Source organism: Falco punctatus, assembly GCF_963210335.1.
Source record: "Falco punctatus genome assembly, chromosome: 6".
NCBI classification, from domain to species: domain Eukaryota; kingdom Metazoa; phylum Chordata; class Aves; order Falconiformes; family Falconidae; genus Falco; species Falco punctatus.
The window spans coordinates 79,669,546-79,688,920 of NC_137585.1; the positions used below are offsets into that span (position 1 = coordinate 79,669,546).

General features: G+C 37.6%; 1 protein-coding gene across 2 annotated transcripts in view; it reads right to left on the reverse strand.

Moving 5' to 3' along the window:
- The window catches only part of TFEC (transcription factor EC), a 48,121-nt gene extending 36,825 nt beyond the window's left edge, over nt 1-11,296 (reverse strand). For both annotated transcript variants that reach the window (XM_080391033.1, XM_080391032.1), the window contains exons 1-3: nt 10,494-11,296; nt 2,656-2,907; nt 295-390 (exon numbers count right to left, since the gene is read on the reverse strand). In XM_080391033.1, the coding sequence (XP_080247159.1) occupies nt 295-390; nt 2,656-2,907; nt 10,494-10,562 (417 nt within the window). In that variant the 5' untranslated portion in view covers nt 10,563-11,296. The remainder of the gene's footprint in view (nt 1-294; nt 391-2,655; nt 2,908-10,493) is intronic.
- Nucleotides 11,297-19,375: the final 8,079 nt, after the last annotated feature.

The window sequence follows — 19,375 nt, forward strand, 5'->3', positions numbered from 1 at the left end:
CCAGAGACTCCTCTCATCCATAGTCCTGCCCAGGAATTAGTAATTCTAATGTGCTACGCACCACACCTGGTGCTGGACTAGAACCCCAAATGCTGTTCAGACCACTTCAAACAGCTGCGTCCTACCACGCTGGGATCTTTTCCTGTAATATTTCTTGGCAAAAGGACAAGCAACTGAAGAGAAAGGAGAACAGTTCATTGATAGTACTGCTTTATCCTCTGAATTCTGGCATGTGCTTGAATCACTCAATGAAATTGTTATAAACAGGAGGACAAAATTCAGCAAAATACTTACAGTTCTTTGCATTAGTAGAGGAGTTTCAGAACAACCTATCCCTTCATCATTAAAACTTGATTCCATATTGATTATGTCTTCAATCACCTCTTCCATCTGATAAAATAATATTTTAAAACCGATCATTACAAGTAATAATGGAAACAATGTTATTCTGAAAATACAGAGGAATTAACCTTGTGTGTTTATTACAGGGATAAAACTGAATTTCAGAAGTTTATATCTTAAAAATCAAATAACTCAAGCGCCTTTACACAATATTCACATCTTTCACTTCTTGTGAAAACAGTTTTTGTGGTTTAGCAAGTTTCTTCTTCCCTCCCAGACACCAGCCCATTCCCCTTTTTTAACCCGTTACTGCAACACCAAGATGAGGTGACAGGAGTGCATTACTAAGTTGTAACTGTGATCTGTCACCTTCATCAAATGCGTTATATCCATGGCGTACTGTTGCGTTTGTGCAGGAAGGCTGAAAGGAACCAGTGGTTCCGCAAGAGTGTGAGTCACTCGAGATTTGGTGTTACTGCTCTCAAGTTTCAGCCGGCAGAGGTTTGCATTGTGTTTGGCATACACTGGTTACATCTCCAGGCAGCCTTCTGGTCCCCCTTTTGTCCTCATCTGAATCAAAACCTACTGAAACAGATGGAACAGCTAATTAATGACTTGGGATGAAACAGTGAATGCTTTTTAGATATCCAGATTTATATAGGTTTGGATAAGGTACAGCATGAGTTTTCAGTGATAATTTTGGTCTGATTCCATTCACAAAATAACTTTAGGAAAGATCCCATGATGAACCTGTCACCCTTAGCTCTAGTCTGCAGGAACAGCTGATTCATGCTCTGAGGCTTTTCAAGCCACTCTTGAGAGCTGTCTGAAGAGCTGTAGCTGAAGGAAATTTAGAAGGTCCTATGCAATCAAAGAAAGGATCACACAGGCCAGGGACCTTTCAATGCAGACTTCGGGGCCACGTGGCCCAGCACAGCTCACCCATGCATTCTTCTCCATCTCTAAAAACCAGACATGTGCAGTCCCAGGAGTTGTGCCCAGACTGATCTAGGAAAGTGCTGTCAGGGCCAAAAGGATGCCAAGAAATGCCAGCGATTAGACAATATGAGCGACTACAGTTCACTGCACCAGCCTGTGTGTCGGGTCTATATTATTTACTAATATTACTACAGCCTACACTGACCCACAGGGCGCATCATACTAGGAAATTACACCGTGACAGTCATCTCCTCGTGGCTCTGGGACAGGGTTATTCAAATCATTGGAAAGATGCCTGCAAGGATTTTGGGCAGTGCCAACTTTTTCTCCTAGTCATCACCAATCACAGTTCAGGAGTGTGGTTTACAAGCAGCTGTCTTTCTTTCCAGGACAAAGAGTGGTATTTTCTGGTTACTGCTGGTCAGGTGCCCAAAGTGCCTGAGAACGGCTGCAGCGCGCTCACTTGCTACCATTGAGGTGACTGCAGAGGCCCTCCACAAAGGCCATCTAAAATAATCTTTGCAGACCGGTGGCTCCAGTCATCCATAACCCTGGTATGAAACGTCAGTTGCCGATGCAGAAGGAATGGAGGGGCCCCAGAGGAGGTCTCTAGCGGGTGTCGGGTTTACTTTTTTCGGTTCCCTCATGCTTAGCTGCATAACGCTCAAATGGGCCACAGTGTATTTGTAAGATTCTTCTGTTCTGTTAAAGCCCAAGATATGACACAGCATCTCCATTTCTCATTTCTGTAGGAATTCCCCTTTCACCTAATAAGCAGTCCCTTTTGAAATCTGTTGAAGTATTAAAGGCCATAATGATCTACATCTCACGCTGTCTGAGAATCTGACATTGTGTAATAGCTGTACCTCTATTAAAATCGATGGTGTCACTAAAGTTAGCATATCTCTGCCAATTTACCCAAGATAACCCATATATAAATATATCAGCTAACTGAAAAATGAATGAGCAATTCAGTTACATCTTTAAGGTAATCAGTATTTAACTTTGTTATGCAGCTAGTATAATACTGTTAGGTCAAAATAACTCTCATCTGAAAAAAAATAAGTTTTGCATTGCTATGCACACATACAAAAAACATACAGCACTATATGACACATAGATAAAATGATACAACAGTACTTTCTAACTGCCAGCAATTTAGAACCCTGGTCATGCAATAAGCTAATCACAGGTATTCAAGGGAATCACCCACATAATCTAAAAGGATTCAGGGAGCAAGTGCTGGCATCAAAGGCCCCATGAAAGTAAGGAAAGCCATCTCTTGCCCACTACTAATATGAGGTGGGTCTTCTAACATTTTTACAGAAGCATGCAAAGCCCGTTTCCCCATTCCTTTCACCAGCCCTGCCCTACCGCATTTTCGTGTTCGCCTCCGAGGGCCAGCAGCTTGGTAACAGGGCTTTCTGGTGTGCCAATATCGCTGACTGGAGGCATGTGTCCGTTTCTTAAAATGGAGCTCACTCCTGCAGGCTGGATTGTGTGGGAATGGGAGAGGGAGAGCGTCTGGCTGGACAGCTTGGTATCAAGGGTCAGGTACTGCTTCACCTGGTGCCTCTGGCTTTGCTGTATGTGGTATCTAGACTGATTTTCCAAGTGTGTTTGTACCTGGGAAGGAATGGAAATAATTGCTGAAGTTTCAAGTTACCAGTACCAGTATTTGCCCAAAGGTTCACTCTAAAAAACTTCAAAGCAATAGATTCAATTTTAGTAACACATGGTTAGAATTATTATTAACCTTAAATCTTTTTTTTTTTTCAGTTTTGCACCCTTACACATTTCTTATTTGTGTACTGTTTTCTCCTAACACAGCTGAATAAACCCTCTGAATAACCATAAAAGAAAAATAGAATTAGAAAAGGTAAACATGATCCTGAGAAAAGACCAGAAGTACACTACACATTTTTCTCTTCTCTTTTAAGAATGATCTCTGCTGAAATCATCGATCACAGCAATCAAATCTACAGGCAAATTATGTACTCTAAAATTAGTAGCACATTATATTTACCTTTTCGTACTTGAAAGAGTAAATAAAAGTATAAAGAAAAACAATCCAACCAACTTCAAGTAATATCAACAGCAGCAGACATTCACTCCTACCTAAATCCACATTTGGCTCACCTTGTAGTAAGTACAGTCAGTTAAATGAAGCATTGCTGTACTTTTGCAAAAAAACCCACCAAAACCCAAATGAAATAAAGTCCAAGCTACAGTCCTGGGTGACTGTTCACTATCTGCAAACCATGCAGTCTTCTTGAAGTGCCTCTTGAGGACAGATCACTTTTGGAGTTGGTAGGACTTTATAGATTGAGCGGTCATGCCAAAATGGCTAATTGAGTAAGACTTTGGGCCATCCTTTGATTACACTGATTGACAGTTGCTACTTCAAACAGCTCCCATTTCAGATCAATGTCACATTCCTGCAATTTAACTACCAGAGGAGCACTGCATACACAAACCTTACTGTCATTTCAGCCCTGTGGCTTTCTCCTTTTCCTATGGCATGACTGGTCACAAATTTCTTGTAATAAATTTTTCTCAAGCGGCCTCTGTGTAAGCGTGATTAATATTTGCTAAATAATAGCAAGACTTGCTTTGCAGCCCTTTTTTCTCTGAAAAGAAATTTCAGTCATTTAAACAAACTTCTTTTTAATTCCCCTAACATACATAAGCAGAGATAAATAGCCCATAAAAGGGGTTTGCATTTAAATTAGCTGTATTTTTCTACAATATTGCAGTCCTACTTTATTTTTAATCATGTTATAGTGGCATGTCTAGAATTATTTTAATTATGTTTCTTTATACTAATTTTCTAGTCATATAAAAAAGATTAAGCCACGCAGTAATGAATACAATATTAATTATTTTGATGTAAGCTTTAAAGTTATTAAATAACATTACATTACATTAATATATTGATGTGAAATCTTAAATACACTGCTTAGATTTTCCCCTGTTTTATGTTAGGAAGGTATGCATCCCATCATGTAAGGTTTTAAAAACTATATGTGTATTTGGGATTTACTTAAATCATGATATTACTTGTCTTAACAGAGATCTTTGTGTTAGTTTAGAAAGTGTATCACATACCATTAATTCAAGTTCTGATTTGTCATATGTAAGGATACATGTAAAACTGTCCCAAATCGTTCAGCTACTTATGCACCTATTTACTCCTTCAGCTTCAGTAATACTTAAGCTCATATTGAAAGTTAGACAGTCAAGCAGTTTCTTAAATTAGAATCCAAACATGAAGTCTCTTGCATGCCACTTTAACCAGAGTATCGATCTTGGGCAACATGCAACGTGCTGGAGGAAAGAAAATATGTCCTGTTGTATGGCCAGAGCCGGGACTTGCTGTGCAGCCTTGTTTTCTGCTGCTGTTTCAGAAGCACCCACTACAGACCTACCTGAAACATGAAATCCAGAATATCACATGTCTTCAAATTAAATGAGAAAGGTAAGAAATGTGCAGTGTCCAAAGTCTATACTACCTTGTTTTAAAAATTGTATTTTAATAAGGAAGTGGGTTCTGTCACAAGAAGACCGCTGAAAAGTCAATGGCTTGCTTTTTGCTTTCTCTGGACTTCAGATTGCTAGCAGCAGACTGAGACCTCCATGCAGCCTGATGTCCTAGTGAACCACCATGGGACCATCCCACCAGGCAAGGGGAGCATCAGCGAAAAGACAAACAGCTAACTGCTGACAAAGTCAAAAATCAAGTTTGTCAGGAGTGGTTATTTCGTATGATATGCTTTCAAGTGCTTATATCCTGTCAGTACTGTCCCAAACTTTCACAAACAGGAAAAGAATTTAAAGCCTTGCTGATGAGATCTGTTGCTATGGTTTTGCAAACCTCTCCACCCTTTTACTGTGCCAGCTGCAGTCATTGCAAAGCAGAACCACTGAGGGTAAAAATGGATCTGTGCCCTGATTTTCAAAAAGTACCTGGAGTTTCAATCCCGGATCATCTCTATATATCTAAATAAGTCTTAGAAATCAATGCTGATAAGAAGAAGTAAAGGACTTTAGAAAATCAAACTGCTATGTAAAGACAAAGCACAGCTGGAATGCTGTTTTTATAATCGTACTGTTAGTATAAAATAAATGTAAGAAAAAAGCCACGCTGTGCTAAAGGAATACTAAGACTGCAAGTCAAGCACTCAAAAATTAGAAATGGCCATTTGAACTGCTCATGCAACATGTATGAAATAGGAGCAGAAACTCAAAACTTAACAATTTCATGACAATGACAGTCCAATGTCAAATGCCAAGTATGATGGGTTTATTCTCCACCGGGATGCTGGATGACTTATCTTGTATCAGTAGACTTAAACTAAGTTTCAGTTTAGGTTTTATGAAAATTTTGGATGACATAAGCTCTTGGAAATGATTACTACCATAATTACAAACATTAAACATTGACTTGATTTTGAGCTTCTTTTAAAAGGTGTAAAAAGAGTGGCTAAGCACTGGCACAGGTTGCCTAGAGGAGTTGTGGCATCTTCATCCTTGGAGATTTTCAAAACTTGACTGTACAAGGCCCTGAGGGCCTGAGGAAGCAAAAAAAACTAGAAAAAGCCAGGAAAAATTTAACTGGTAGCGTAATTATAGAAACTCTGGATAATCATTATTAAGTCTAGGGAAAAAATGATATCAGACTAGGGGTTCAGTGAAATAAATGCAAAAACCAGAAGGACTTAACACTCCCACTCATAAGTAATCCCACAAGTAAAACAGCCCAGACTGACATGCACTTAGCTGCTTTGAGGCTTTGATCCTGTGTATGTGGTAGATACACCAGGTAAGATCCTTCCAGAAAAAAAATGGGAAAAAAAAGATTTTTCAGAGTAGAAGGATCCTTATTTTGCCCAATAATCCCAGTACGATATTCTCCAGCAGTGCTGGGAGACTAATTTTCTAATTCCTCATCTTTTAAGGAGTTCCTATAATCTGAGAACATTTTGTCAGAGACTATGTGAAATTTTAAGGTGAGGATCTCTGAATCTCTCCAGTCTAGGAGTGCTTCCATATATAAAACCATTAAACCTTCTTTAGACCAGGGACTTACAATGCTGACACTGACACAACAGTCTGAATATAGGGTTACCTTCTTTTCTCTCCTTTCCCTAGGTCAATGAATATTTGATCATTTGTTTAATGCAGAACAGCTTTAAAGGGATGTTTTACAAAAAATAGCTTTAAAGACCCTGGAATGGTTTTCGGGGTAGAGCATTCAAGAAGCTGGCAGCTCCGTGGAACCTGGGTTCTCTTCTCTGACACAAACTAAGCAGGGTGACTTGATAAAGCATATCTTCTAGCTCTCAGCAGACTGCCTCTCTGCCTTACTATTTTTTTTGTGAAATGGATGACCTTGGTTTTGTTGACATGCCTGATTTCTGGGGAAGCCCTAGCAGAAATAGTACCCGGTCACCACCTGACAATCCAGGTCCTGACTCAGACAAGCCTCAGACACAGCCCAGGATTTAGTGTTGTCCTGCAGGTACATCTGCTCCAGCTCTTGGTGTAGTCAGTGACCTGACCCTTCCTGCCAAGTGCTCTTGAAGTTATATAGGCTCTTCAGACTATCATGCATGCAAGGCGTAACAAGGTGGTGAATTTGCACAAATGAAATCCTGGTTCTCCTCCCAGGTGTTCCCTTAGAGTGGCTGTGGTCATGTACTTAAAATTATAATTATTTCAGATTATTTGAGGACTGAAGGACAGCATAAATATCAACAGTAAATAGATTATACACTTTCTTCTAGGTACTGCTTTTGCCTATTATCTGGCTTTCCTAATCATGGTGAAATTAAAACCTACTCAGAACCAGAAAAATAAAGCATGCAGGAAGTTAAAGAGTCCAGCCCAAACTCAATTTTTATAAATCCACCAGAACAAAGCTAGAAATGAACACTTTGAGATCAAATTTGTAATCCAGAAAAGATATGAATGCACATGTAACTGACTGTACCTATTTCTATTTTATATCTCACTGGCCAGGTAATTCTGCAAACAAGAACGTAACAGCCTTTTAGAATTACAGATGCATATTCAGACTTCTTCAATTTCTCTTTCTAATTTGAGCACACACCATCATGTTGTAAAACTGCGGTAGAGTTGTCTAATATCTTTTTCCACATTCACACTAATTTTACTTTCATTTCTAATATATTGCACAATGGCATAACCGGGCCTTCAGTAGTTTGTTTACATAAACTATTTTACTTCCATATTTGCAGATGAGATTTTTTTTTTTTTCACTAGTAAAAGAATACCTAGCATCCCAAAAATAAGAAAAAAGGGCATTTTTAGGGAACCTAAGGGAGACATGAACAGTGTCAATGATATTCCAGTAAGTAGCGGTGCTACATAATGTACTGGCATTCCAATAAGGGCAAGCGGGTGATACCTGTACTCCCTGCCTGCTTAGTCCAACATCAGTCCTGAGAGAAATAATAGGAAAACTGAAAAGAGATTCAATTATAAATTATTAAAAGATATGAATATAATTAATGCTAGTCAACATAGTTCTGTGCAAAATAAGCCTTGTCAAACAAATCTACTTCTGCTCTTTGATGAGATTTCAAGTTAGGTTGCCAAAGGTAACGGTGTAGGTATAATACACTTCAACTTTTGTGTGCCTTTTGACTTAGTATCGTTCAATATTCTAATTAAAAATATAGCACTACACAATATCAATAATGCGTGCTTTAAATGGATTAAGAATTGGCTAACGGACATGCATAAGAAAGTAATCAGCAAAGGCTTGGCATCAGAAAGAGGGGCTCTTCAGTCTTGTACTTGTACAGAAATGTACTCAACATTTCCTTCAGCAATTTGGTACTAATGAAAAATAAAACTGACTAAAAAGACCAAGCATTTTTTAAAGCAGTGATCTTATTGAAAAATGTTTCCAGTCAGCCAAATAAACATTTGCATATACTAGATGATGAAGTACAGGATGCAACAGTGGAGAAAACTGAACAGAGACTGGAAGCAACAATTCTGTAAAGAATTTGGGATCATAAACAACCAGCAACTCAGCAGCCCAAGAATTGGGAAATGTCATAAAGGAAGTAGTGAATAGGAGCCTTTTTGTTTAGGCTAAAGAGAGATCAATAATGGAATCCTAAAAATATTGCTACCTTAAACATTTTTAAAACACACAAAAATTTGAAAGGATGCAGAAAAGAACTGTGGAAGTCATTGAAGACCAAGAAAGGGCTGTTTCAATGAAAGTTTAAAGAAACTCAGCTGTATTGTTGTTGTCAAATTGAAATCTCAAAATTGTGGGAGATGCTGATTGTGACAGGGTCTTTCAGCAAGCACAAAAAGCATGGCAAGAGCCACTGGCCACAAGCTGATCTTAGGCAAGCTCATATTAGAAATTATGTGAATAAACAGTGAAATACTCCAAATGCTCTAACTGCTGTTTTCTTCAAACTAAGGGTCCATGACTTTCTGGAAGAGATACATTAGCCAAATCTAAGACATACTTTTATCAAACACATTCTTGGACTGAAAGCTGAGTACTTGAATAATAACTGAAGGGAATACAAAAGCTTGTAATTTTAAAGGAATTAGAATAAGTGGTCTAATAGGCCTTTCTGTGTTTAAATTTTATGATTTTTGGCTATGAGAACTGTCTATTACAACAGCAACTTTTTCTTTGACGAAAATCCACTCTGAATTTAATAAATGCTTAAATCTCTACTACAAAACAGTATGCTTAAAATGGTCATAGCATACTGGACAGAATTCAGTAGACTTCATTACAGTTTGCCATTTATGCTGGATGTTAATTTGTTCCAAACTTTTTAACAGCTTTTGAAGTGAAATTTCTCACTCTGATAGGATCACATCATTTATCATTACTCCTGAACACAACACCTCTGTGAAACTGTTTGAGTTATGGGGCTTCATGTTCTTTTCAGCCACTGTACCAGAAAATAAGCACATAATTATGGACTTCTTAATTATTAAAATGTTCTGTAAGTATCCAAAAAGTCTAATTCCATTTTAAGATAAGAAACACAGACTATTTTAGCTTTATTTCTGAGGACTTTCAAATGGATTTTAAGAGTTAGGAAAAAAAGCATTTTTAGCGATGAAATAGTCCTTTTCAACTTCTATTACAAATGAACATTAGTTGTTTGTTTGTCCTACTCTTTCTATTAAACTTTTTGAGAGAATCGTATTTGTGAAATTATTTCATAATAAAATGAAACTTCAATTTAACTTAGCAATTATACACTTCTGCTCTATCTTAAAAACTATCACCAAATAATGTAACCGTACACTTTAATGTTTAGTTTATAAAAGCATGTATGATTATTTCAATTAATTACTTAAGCTAAACAGAGTAATTAATTTTTAAATGTGAATATTTTTCTTATAGGAACTTTGATCTGACTAGATGAGACCTTCTCCATTAATATGCATGAAGAGAGAATACAAAGCAGAAGACACCCAGTCTGGCAACTCACAGCTGTGTTTAGCTGATGACTTACTGTAGCTTTCAAGTTAAGAAAAAATTCTCATGTGACTCTAATGCACTATTTTTCATCTTATTTAACCTTTGACATCATATTCATCAGGAACTTGTGAATGTTCCTTCAAGGGTGAAGAGACTGTAGAAGAAACATTTTAAAGTTTGTCTTCAACAATGACTGCTGCTCATTGTATTTTGGTATCCCAATGCCTAAAAATAGCAAATAACAATAAATATGTGGTAGGATGGGAGCAATCGGAAAGAAGTTCTCCATCACACTGCCAATCATTATGAAAAGCAAGAGGAATGTGGGAGCAAAAGAACTGCAGAATAGATTTTGCAGAAACCGGTGCTGGGTAAGGAAACTTTTTTTCTGCACAGCATAGGCAGCTGAGCAGCATTTCTTTCAGGGAAAGAAAGGCAGCAGAGCTCTCGGGGTGGTGGCTGTTAGAGGCTACATCTTAACGGCTTGCTGTTTCACGACAAATCCCCTTGCAGACTCAGGGATTTTGCATTTAGCATTTCCCCACTGTGGTATTCTCTAGCACTCACTGAGCATTGATGGAGCTCAGTCCTTTCAGGTATTCCTCTGTGCTAACCTCCTTGTGCAATCAGAAATGAGTTGGGGGAAGCCAAGTACCTGCACTGAGCAACTACAGAGACGTCATCAAAGCAAGCACTGCCATTTGCGCGGGTATACCTGAGACACTCTTGGCTTCTTAATTGAACTCCTGCAGTTAAGACACACACAGCTCTGATGGCTCCTCATCCATTGCCAGCTTGACTTCTGAAGAAAGGATCCCTAAGGTCTTAAGGCCAGCTTGTCATGTTTTACAATAACAATGAGTCTCGATGACTTTGTGGTCTTCACTGTCAGAAAAGACTCAAGTTTTCAACGTTGCACTATAAAAACAGCCTGTAAAGTTAAGCAAAGCAAACTACAGGAAGTATTTTTTACAAAACTATTGCTTTGATTTAAGTTAGAATTTAAGCTGAAAATCTAAACTGTGAATAAAACCAGGCACTACAGTTAATAGAACACACAAGCATCGCAATGGACCACAAGCAAATTATGAAACCCTGGCTAATGTCCTTACTTTGACTCTGCACAGTGACCCTGTCCATGTGCTCATTGATTTGTGAGACCTGTGAATATAATAAATCTTTACTGTTCCTGTTCCTCTTTATTGTTGCTGTTATTACAGGCCAGTGAATGTGACTTTTGCATTTGAAGAATGGAAAGGAACTTTTTGTACAGCGAGACATGTTTAAAGAGCTAGGTTCTGATCCCTTTACTTAACTTATCTCTATCTTCAGAAGTTATTCAAATTAAGTCATCTAATAAGATGCCATTAAATGGAGAAGAGAGTATCACAAACATATTCAAGGAAAATCAATTTTGAATATTGAAAATACAAGCATTTGGGGTTTAGTTAAAAACTGTCTGGTAATGAACTTCCATCAGTGCCATTTGTCCAGCAGAAAAAACAGAATAGCATTACAAGTTCCTCTGCATTTGTCAACTGCAACAACTGACACAGATCCATCAAACTCACAGTTATAGAAGCATGGGAAACCCATAACTAGAATGATGTATTTTATTCAGAGATTCAAGATTTTCTAACAAAAATCATAGGTCAAAAAGAAATCTACTCCAAAATATAGGATTCATACAACACAGGCTGATATAGGGATCAGGAACAATGAAAATGCTTGCAGACATGAAAGTTTCTATTATAATATCAGCATTTTAAACTTTTTAAATTCAGATGAAAGCACTCAAAAAAAGACAAAAGATGACTGTATTATGAAGATACATACAGTCTATTTTGTTATCTATAGGTGAAGTCTGGAGTATAGCTCTAACATTGGAGAGAACCAGTAGTTGCGTATACTACCTTTATGTGCAGATGACAAAGTCAGGTGATTGAACTTTAAAATGAATTAACCAAAAGAAGAAAATCCCTGGTGTGATGGCTACTTTAGTAAATTTCTGAATGGTTTCAAAAGTCTCTGGTTTTTTCCTTGATTTTTAATTGTTTTCATGTGAAAACTATCATTTTCTCCTTTTTATGTCTATTTTATCTCTATTATTTAAGTTAGGAGAACTCAGAGAGGTCAGCCTTTAAAATCAGGAAGACGGAGCATGAATTAGCAAGTTTCTCATTGTTTGCTACAGATTTTTTCTGGCTTCCCAGGCTAGCACATACCATATTAGTTGAGATGCAGTGATGGCAGTAATATCCCTCCTGTTCAGTCTTAGACAGCAAAACACTCCTAGAAGCTAGATCTAAAAAGTGTGTTTTCCTGGAATGTAAGGATATGGACATCAAACACAAAGTGCAAAAAGGTTGGCATTTGAGTATACTGATGTTTCTGAGGGAGGTATATATACTTTTGCCCTTACTTCTTCATTCCAATGGACAAGTAGTGTCTGCACACAAATAATAAAATCTGTAATGCACTTCCCAAATAAAAAGGCAAAACCTGAACCCTTAAGCCTATCTCTGGTGTGCTATTCTTCTTCAAAAACAAAGTTCAAAAGGTTTAGTGATTTTGGATAAAACCACTGATTTTGCTTATTTCTAATGTGAAAGATTCATGACTGTATGCCAAGGGGACTACACCAACTTCCTTGAAGAAGTGAAACCCATTGGTTGAAAAGCATCATCGGTTTGTTAAAAGTGGAAACAATTTCACCACCAGATGACAGCACTGCTTATTACTAACTGCTTTTTGCATGTTTCAGTCCTCCCTCATTTTGAAAACAGACTGTACCGAGGTATGCACCCCTCAGCCCACGTACTGCAAGAATGGAGGTAACAAAGCTGGTGGCATAAGGTGATCTGGTGAATTAGTCGCATCAGGGATGCTGATCTGTCGACAAGTTAAGTCTGTGAAGGGTTATCGCTTCTGTAGGCACAGACAAAACCAGCTTCAGCCTAAGAAATGTGCTTTCTGTTGCTTCCCTCAGACTCAGAATGATAAGGAGGGCAAGGGGGGAAGCTTTCAAAGTAGACATCTTAGGTTCAGCTTCAGAAAACAGTGTTTCTGAAATCAAGGCAACATCATTTTGACTCAGCTTAGGATCTGGCCACAAAGTGTGTTTTCATACAAGGGGAGCAAATTGGATTAGTTGACAGCAGTAGGCGATATTTCTGTCAAAAACAGGAATGGCACATCAAGGATAGCTATATGAGAAAAAAGTAACAAAAAATATTTCATATCAGTTGTTAAGAGCTTTTTTTTTTGCTTTTTTTTTTTTTTTTTTTTTTTTTTTTTTAAATCCACCTGGTCCCTTTTGTATACCAATACGTTTTATGGCTGTAAGTGGCAATGAGTCTGACCATGTTCATGCTTCAGGATGCTGTTGGCGTGCTGTTCATGGGGTTAACAAATGTTACCTTCAGTACTTGAACACCAGATACAAATCAGTATATTCTTTGAGCAATACACTTCCACTTATGTTCTAAGAGTAGTAAGAGTGGATTTACAGTGCAGTAATTGTGTGGTGCTAGAAATATTTTAATAAATTCATAGGATTTCTATTTGTCACTATTCTTAGAAATGAGTCAAATAAAGAGCCTAGCTGTTAGTGAGAAAACACCTAAATTATAATGAATACAAATTTTTACTTAAAATTGTGTAATTTATTTTGAGGAGTCTTTTCTGAACTATAGTTTTGTATGTTTGATTTTGAAAAGATAATTTTCAGCCCAACACTGACAAATATTTGGTATGAAGGGGAGCTGAGACTTCATTCAGAGAACACTTAGAGAGTGCAAGGCTCCAAACACTTATATTTTGCTGTACTCCACAGCTGAATGGAAATCTCTCAAAAATAGCCTAATTGGTACTTTCAGTACTGAACTGAACAAGCAGTCTTGCCTTTTGATGTGTATTTAAAATAATCTTAGTTCACAACATGTTCCGTTTAGCAGTAATTCAATTAGCCAAAAAAGACAGAAGATATTAATACTATTTCTAATGTACAACAGATCAAAATTCAGTTCCTTTTATAATTATTTAAATTCTGAAATCAACCTTTAAAAACCTTTAGAACAAGAACTGCCCCAAACCACCATAAATAGAATGAAAAGGTAGCCTAGCAGAAACAAGTATGTGTCCTTCGGTGTTGGAGTTGGAATTTACAGCATTCCCATTTTAAGTACAACAAACATTTGTGCACTTAGTAGACACTACAGAGGAGGAGCTGGAGGAATAATATTAGGGTAAACTCAAACTGCTCAACAGTTTGCAGCCAATATCCACTAAATAAAAACATATTAATTAACAAAAGATGATTGATTTTACTGGGATTAATCAAGAGAAACTCCCACTTAGTTTAAATGAGAGTTCTGTGAACATGGAATTAAAGATTACTACTGGTAAGTCATTATTAAGAGCATTAATTATAAGTTGCATTGCAGAGAACAAGTCTTTCAAATGCAATGGTCTTAATGTGGAAAGGAATGTACAAATTAAAAATAAGTTAAGTTAGAATTACCTAGGAAAAATAGTCATAGCTATATGTGTCAAATCTTTATGCCCCAAGATCATTATTCTTAGTTTAAAGTAACAACATTTAATAATGAGAAAAGTATTTTAAAGAGTCTTCAGTATGTTGCCACAGAACTTTCAGCAGGAAAACATGTCAAAGTGTTTGTACAGCAACAATGTGGCATGTTACAAATGTTAACACTAAGATTTAGTAAGTGAATTTATTAGTATTAACACATTTATGTAATTATCAAGTGGGTTAATTAGCATTTAGCAACAAAATTAGTAGGCCACATTATGGGAAGAAGGTAAACAATAGTCTCTTTGGTCTGCCTTAGAGAAGATGGCAGATAAACGGATTCCGTCACACGTGCAAAACAAAGCAAGACCCAATTAGCCTGATTTTCACCCCACAGTTAAAGTGAAGAAACATTGGTTTGCCACCGTAGTTACCTACCGGCAGTGGCTGGATTTCTATCAGTTTTGTCGTCTCTACACAACAGTGTTGCCCCAGAGCCCAGGTACCCGAACACAGCAAGGCAAACAAGGAAAGACTAGTGCAAATCTCTCCATGACTAAGTTATGTCACTGTTTGTGCATATCCAGTTGGTTGGAGGGAGAGAAATGAGAAGTGGTTCATAAGGGCATTTCCTTAACTCTGGTTGGAATTTCAGTTAAAGAAGAAGAAATGATACAGCACTTTTAAGGAAAGAAACTTCCTACCTACGTCTTAAATGCATTATTAACTGAAGAATTTATGTGAAAAAAATCAATGGCATAATAGTATGGCCATGTTAGCTGTTTCTTTCAATTCTTTTGTCAGTCTGTCATCACTGCAACCGTTCAAAAGGCCACAAAACCTAAACACAGAGGCAGAACATTTCCTATTACAGTCTTTTATTATTATAATCTAGAATGAGCTAATAATCTTCAACATCAAATACTAGGTTTATTGTCAAGCCAGGTCACAGTCCCAGTTTACTCAGCACTGTTTCAAAGTTTAACAACACAACTCACTGAGATTTGTTTGTGCTCATCACCTTTTTCTTAGATGTACGCAGAACATATATGTAAGATGGTTACATTTTGGTAACACTCTTATTTTCCTCAGTCAAGTCCAGGTTTTATCCTTATGATGGTGACCCTCAGGACTGTCCCACTGAATTAACAGATGCATAAATGCTTGCTGGAGTGGGGAAGGCTTTCTTGCAGAAAACTGGCGGAAAGGACAGCATAGGTAAATGTGGCCTTAGACTGTAGCAGTGCTGGTCTCTGAGCTGTTTGTTTGCCTTGTCCCTCCTTCTTTGACCACAGCTGCATGAGTGCACACCTCACTGTTACAGTCATGGTGGCCTCTATAACGGGCAAGAGCATCCTTCCCTAAAGATTACAAAATCCCACTATTTGAAGTACAGAATTCATACTGTCCCTCCCCATGACTGGATCTCCAGCAGAAGAATTTAGCTAGTCACATTAATCCATGAGTCTCCAGCTCACCTAAACTTAACCCACATTTTCAATTCCTGAAGCAAGATTTTCATGTCGACTACTAAAGTTTCATTTTTCACTTCCAAAGGTACACTTTACAATAGACCTTCTCTCTTCAAAAACATTTATAGTACAGTTGAGTTGAAATTTACATTTGACAATGTAAGTGAAAAGGTCCTTTCAGTTATATCACCAGCCCCCTTTTCTCCCGCACGAAGGTCTCCATAAACCTTGAATGAGAAACTAAGCGTAACAGTATCAATGGAGAATACTCAAATCACCGGAGATCTGCAAGGTGGCATTATCCTCATATTTGCTGGAAAGCTTTGAGGCAATGTTCAGAGTAGTGGGAAGAGGAGGAAATGCTGACTTAGAATGAATAGATGCAAAACAAGAACTGGGTTTAATGTGGTTATGAAAGAGGAAAACACTATGACTAAGAAAAAATTAGAAAAGTTAGACCCACTGGCTAGATTAGACCGATAATGTAAGTAGAAAAAATCAGGGCTCGATAAAAAACTGTCAAAAGACTAAGCAATGGAAAGAACATTAAGTTGTTTTTACTTAGAAGGTAGTTTGAGTATCCATCTACTCCTAGCCAGAATACTTGAAAGCAAAACTAAAGCCCTTCACAAAGAAAACAGGCAGAATAAAACTGTGAAAGAAAAGACAGATGAGTCTGTCATCATAATAAAAACTAAACAACCTTAAAAGAAGAAAAGGAAAACCAAGATGAGGCAATTACACAAGCTGGGAATTAAACAAAACAATAAAAACCAGAGAATGCTGGAACATAGTGATAAGAAATGTAGACCCTACGCCAGTTTTCAAATGGATAACTTACTTAGGTGCCAAGTCTGAAACTGGCCCTGGCAGTAAGCAGCCCAAAGCAGTGCTGCCATAATAAACATAAAGGATTGGAGTTCCCAGTTTGGTACAAGATGTCCTGGGTGGTTATGTAGAAGAACTGTTTAACTATTAAAAACCCCAAAGAAATAGAACATGTTCAACATAAAAGCAAGCTTGGATGAGGAAAATCCTGATTAGCTCACTTTCTGTATTTGCACAGAGCAGAGTCCTGATGTTAGACCCGAAGCTGGAGACCACAGGGGTACATCAGCCAGAACGCCCTTTGCCAGCAGGGCTAGGGGTCATACAAAAACTGCCAAAAACCAAGAAAGCGATACTCCCAGCAGGGTTTTTGATCATCTTATGGATCCAAAGTAGATCTGTTTGTTTTGTTGCTATGGTTTTCTTCAAGGTGGCAAATGTTGAACCAGGTAGTGAATAGGCAGGCAAATAATTTAAAGCTTTCATTGGTTCATTAACACAAATATGCATGTGTAAAAACTGCCATGGATGGCAGGGGAAAGGTGTCTCATGGAAGAGCAACAGCTCTGGGCAACAGGTAATTTGGTTATTAACCATACTTCAGATACTGGGAACTGAGGGTCCTGGGATATTTTTTTGGCTGAGGATTCAGTAAAAGCCACAAAAAACTCCATAGTAAACATTTCTTCTCTTAATGCCAGCATAAAGATCTCACTTTCAGTGTACAGGGTGTCCAGGATTTAGACTTCCTAGTAGTCCTAGGATTTAGACTTCAATAATAAGTGTGTGTTACAAGAGAGGTGAACATAGATATCAGATTCCTAAACCTACCTTCACAGCCCACCCTCTAGTGGGTCTGACATAAGACACTCTGGGATTCCCTTGATGTGACAGATACAGAAAAAAAAGTCTTTGCATAGAAGTAAGACAAGTTGAAATGGTTCACGGCACCAGTGACTGCTGTACAGTAAAATTCTGACTTTTGACTGTAGGCTTCAGATCTGGACACTGACTGAAGAAAATGTGTGGAGGGTAAGCAAAAGAGAAAGCTGGTAAGAAGGTGAAAACAGGATTGCAGCAACTGGCCTGCACAGCAGTAGGAAATAAAAGTCTACATAGAGACAATTCACACTCTGATCAATGACATGAATTCCAGAATCAGTTTTACAGCTGTACAGTAAAATCAATCAGTATTAAAATAGAGACTATAGAATATTGCAGATTAGAAAAAAAAAGGGGGAGGACCTTTCAGAGTTGTGACCTTATGTACTAGTGATAAATGGAAGCTGAAGGACATGTCTCCATTGTCCCACATCCAAACTCAGTAGCTTTAACAACACAGTGTGGACAAAAGGTGGACACAAAAGCAGTAGTTGATTTGAGGTAAGGTGAAGAAACAAATGTATTTAATGACTTAATTCTCAAGAATCACTTGGCTCCTTTCATTTTTCTGTTCCTCTAGAACTGTTTCTAGTTGCACAGGTTTTGATTCTAGTTAAGTGGTTTTCATTTAACCTACTTATTTCCAATTTCAAAATTTCCCCTTAGCTAAGTAGGAGCTTACTTTGTCTCTACTTACTTCCATCTCGGGAGGGGGGGGGGGGGAGGCGGTAAAAGCAGGGGGATTGTTTGTTTGTTTAATCGCTTCTTATTGGTACAAGAATGTCTTTATCCTTGTTAATACCTTTCTAGGCCCTGGTCCTGCAACTGCCTACATTTTTCCCATTTTATCTTACGAAGGGCTTTCACTGATTCCAGGGAAATACTCACATGGGCAATTGCTTGTAGGACTGAAGCTTTAAGCAGTAATTGTCAAGGGCATCCTGCATTCGTGAGCTATGAAAAAAGTCCATAAGAAGTGTACCACACTGGTTGTGCAACAAAAGTCATATATTATGCCTATTTACATTACTGAGAATTGATCATGAAATTTTGACTAGCCAAAGAACATGCCTTAGAAGAAGCAAGATGCAAGCTGGTATTTCTTGGCTTAAGTTAACATTCTTTAATCACCAGACCATGTTGTGGCTCCACTACACTGGATTCTTCCTGAATACAGGAAAACAGTCATGCCATTCATAGGAAAATCACTCTTTCTATAACACTTGCCAGTAATTTAAATTACAGTGGATTGACACTCAGGAGTAGAGTGTATTCAGTCCCTGCCCTTGCTACATTTTCCCTATATGGCCTTAGGCAACACAATTAATCTATTTTCCTTGATAAATGTGAATAATAATATTTATTTATCACTATTATTACATCTTTTTAATTTTGGAAAATCTATTTTGCAAGGGTTATTTCAGTCCCATTGGAACAATGGCACCACCTCTTCAATGGGACCTTTAGTTGAAACATCTCTTCCTATAATAATAATACTCAGCATCAGCATCAGCATCAGCATCCCTTACTTAGTACCAGTAAAAAAACAGACTATACAACTATGCAATTTTATTTTCAAGAAAAGACATATGGCTTAGAAGCCAAACATAAAAATTCAGTCTTTTTTCTTGTATGATAACCAATTAATCCTTGTTAGTAGACTAGTAATTTATGGACAAGACTAGACATGCAAGTATTTTCTTACCAGTATAACATTTACTCTCCCAGAGTTCCCGTAACAGCTTGTTAGAAAAGTGATTGCTGTATCACAAGAAAATTCACTGCAGCCTACGTTGCTTTAAAAAAAAAAAAAAGACTAGTGAAATATATTTGCTCTAAAATGTTTAAAATGTAAACACTCATGCAGAGTATTTTTTGATC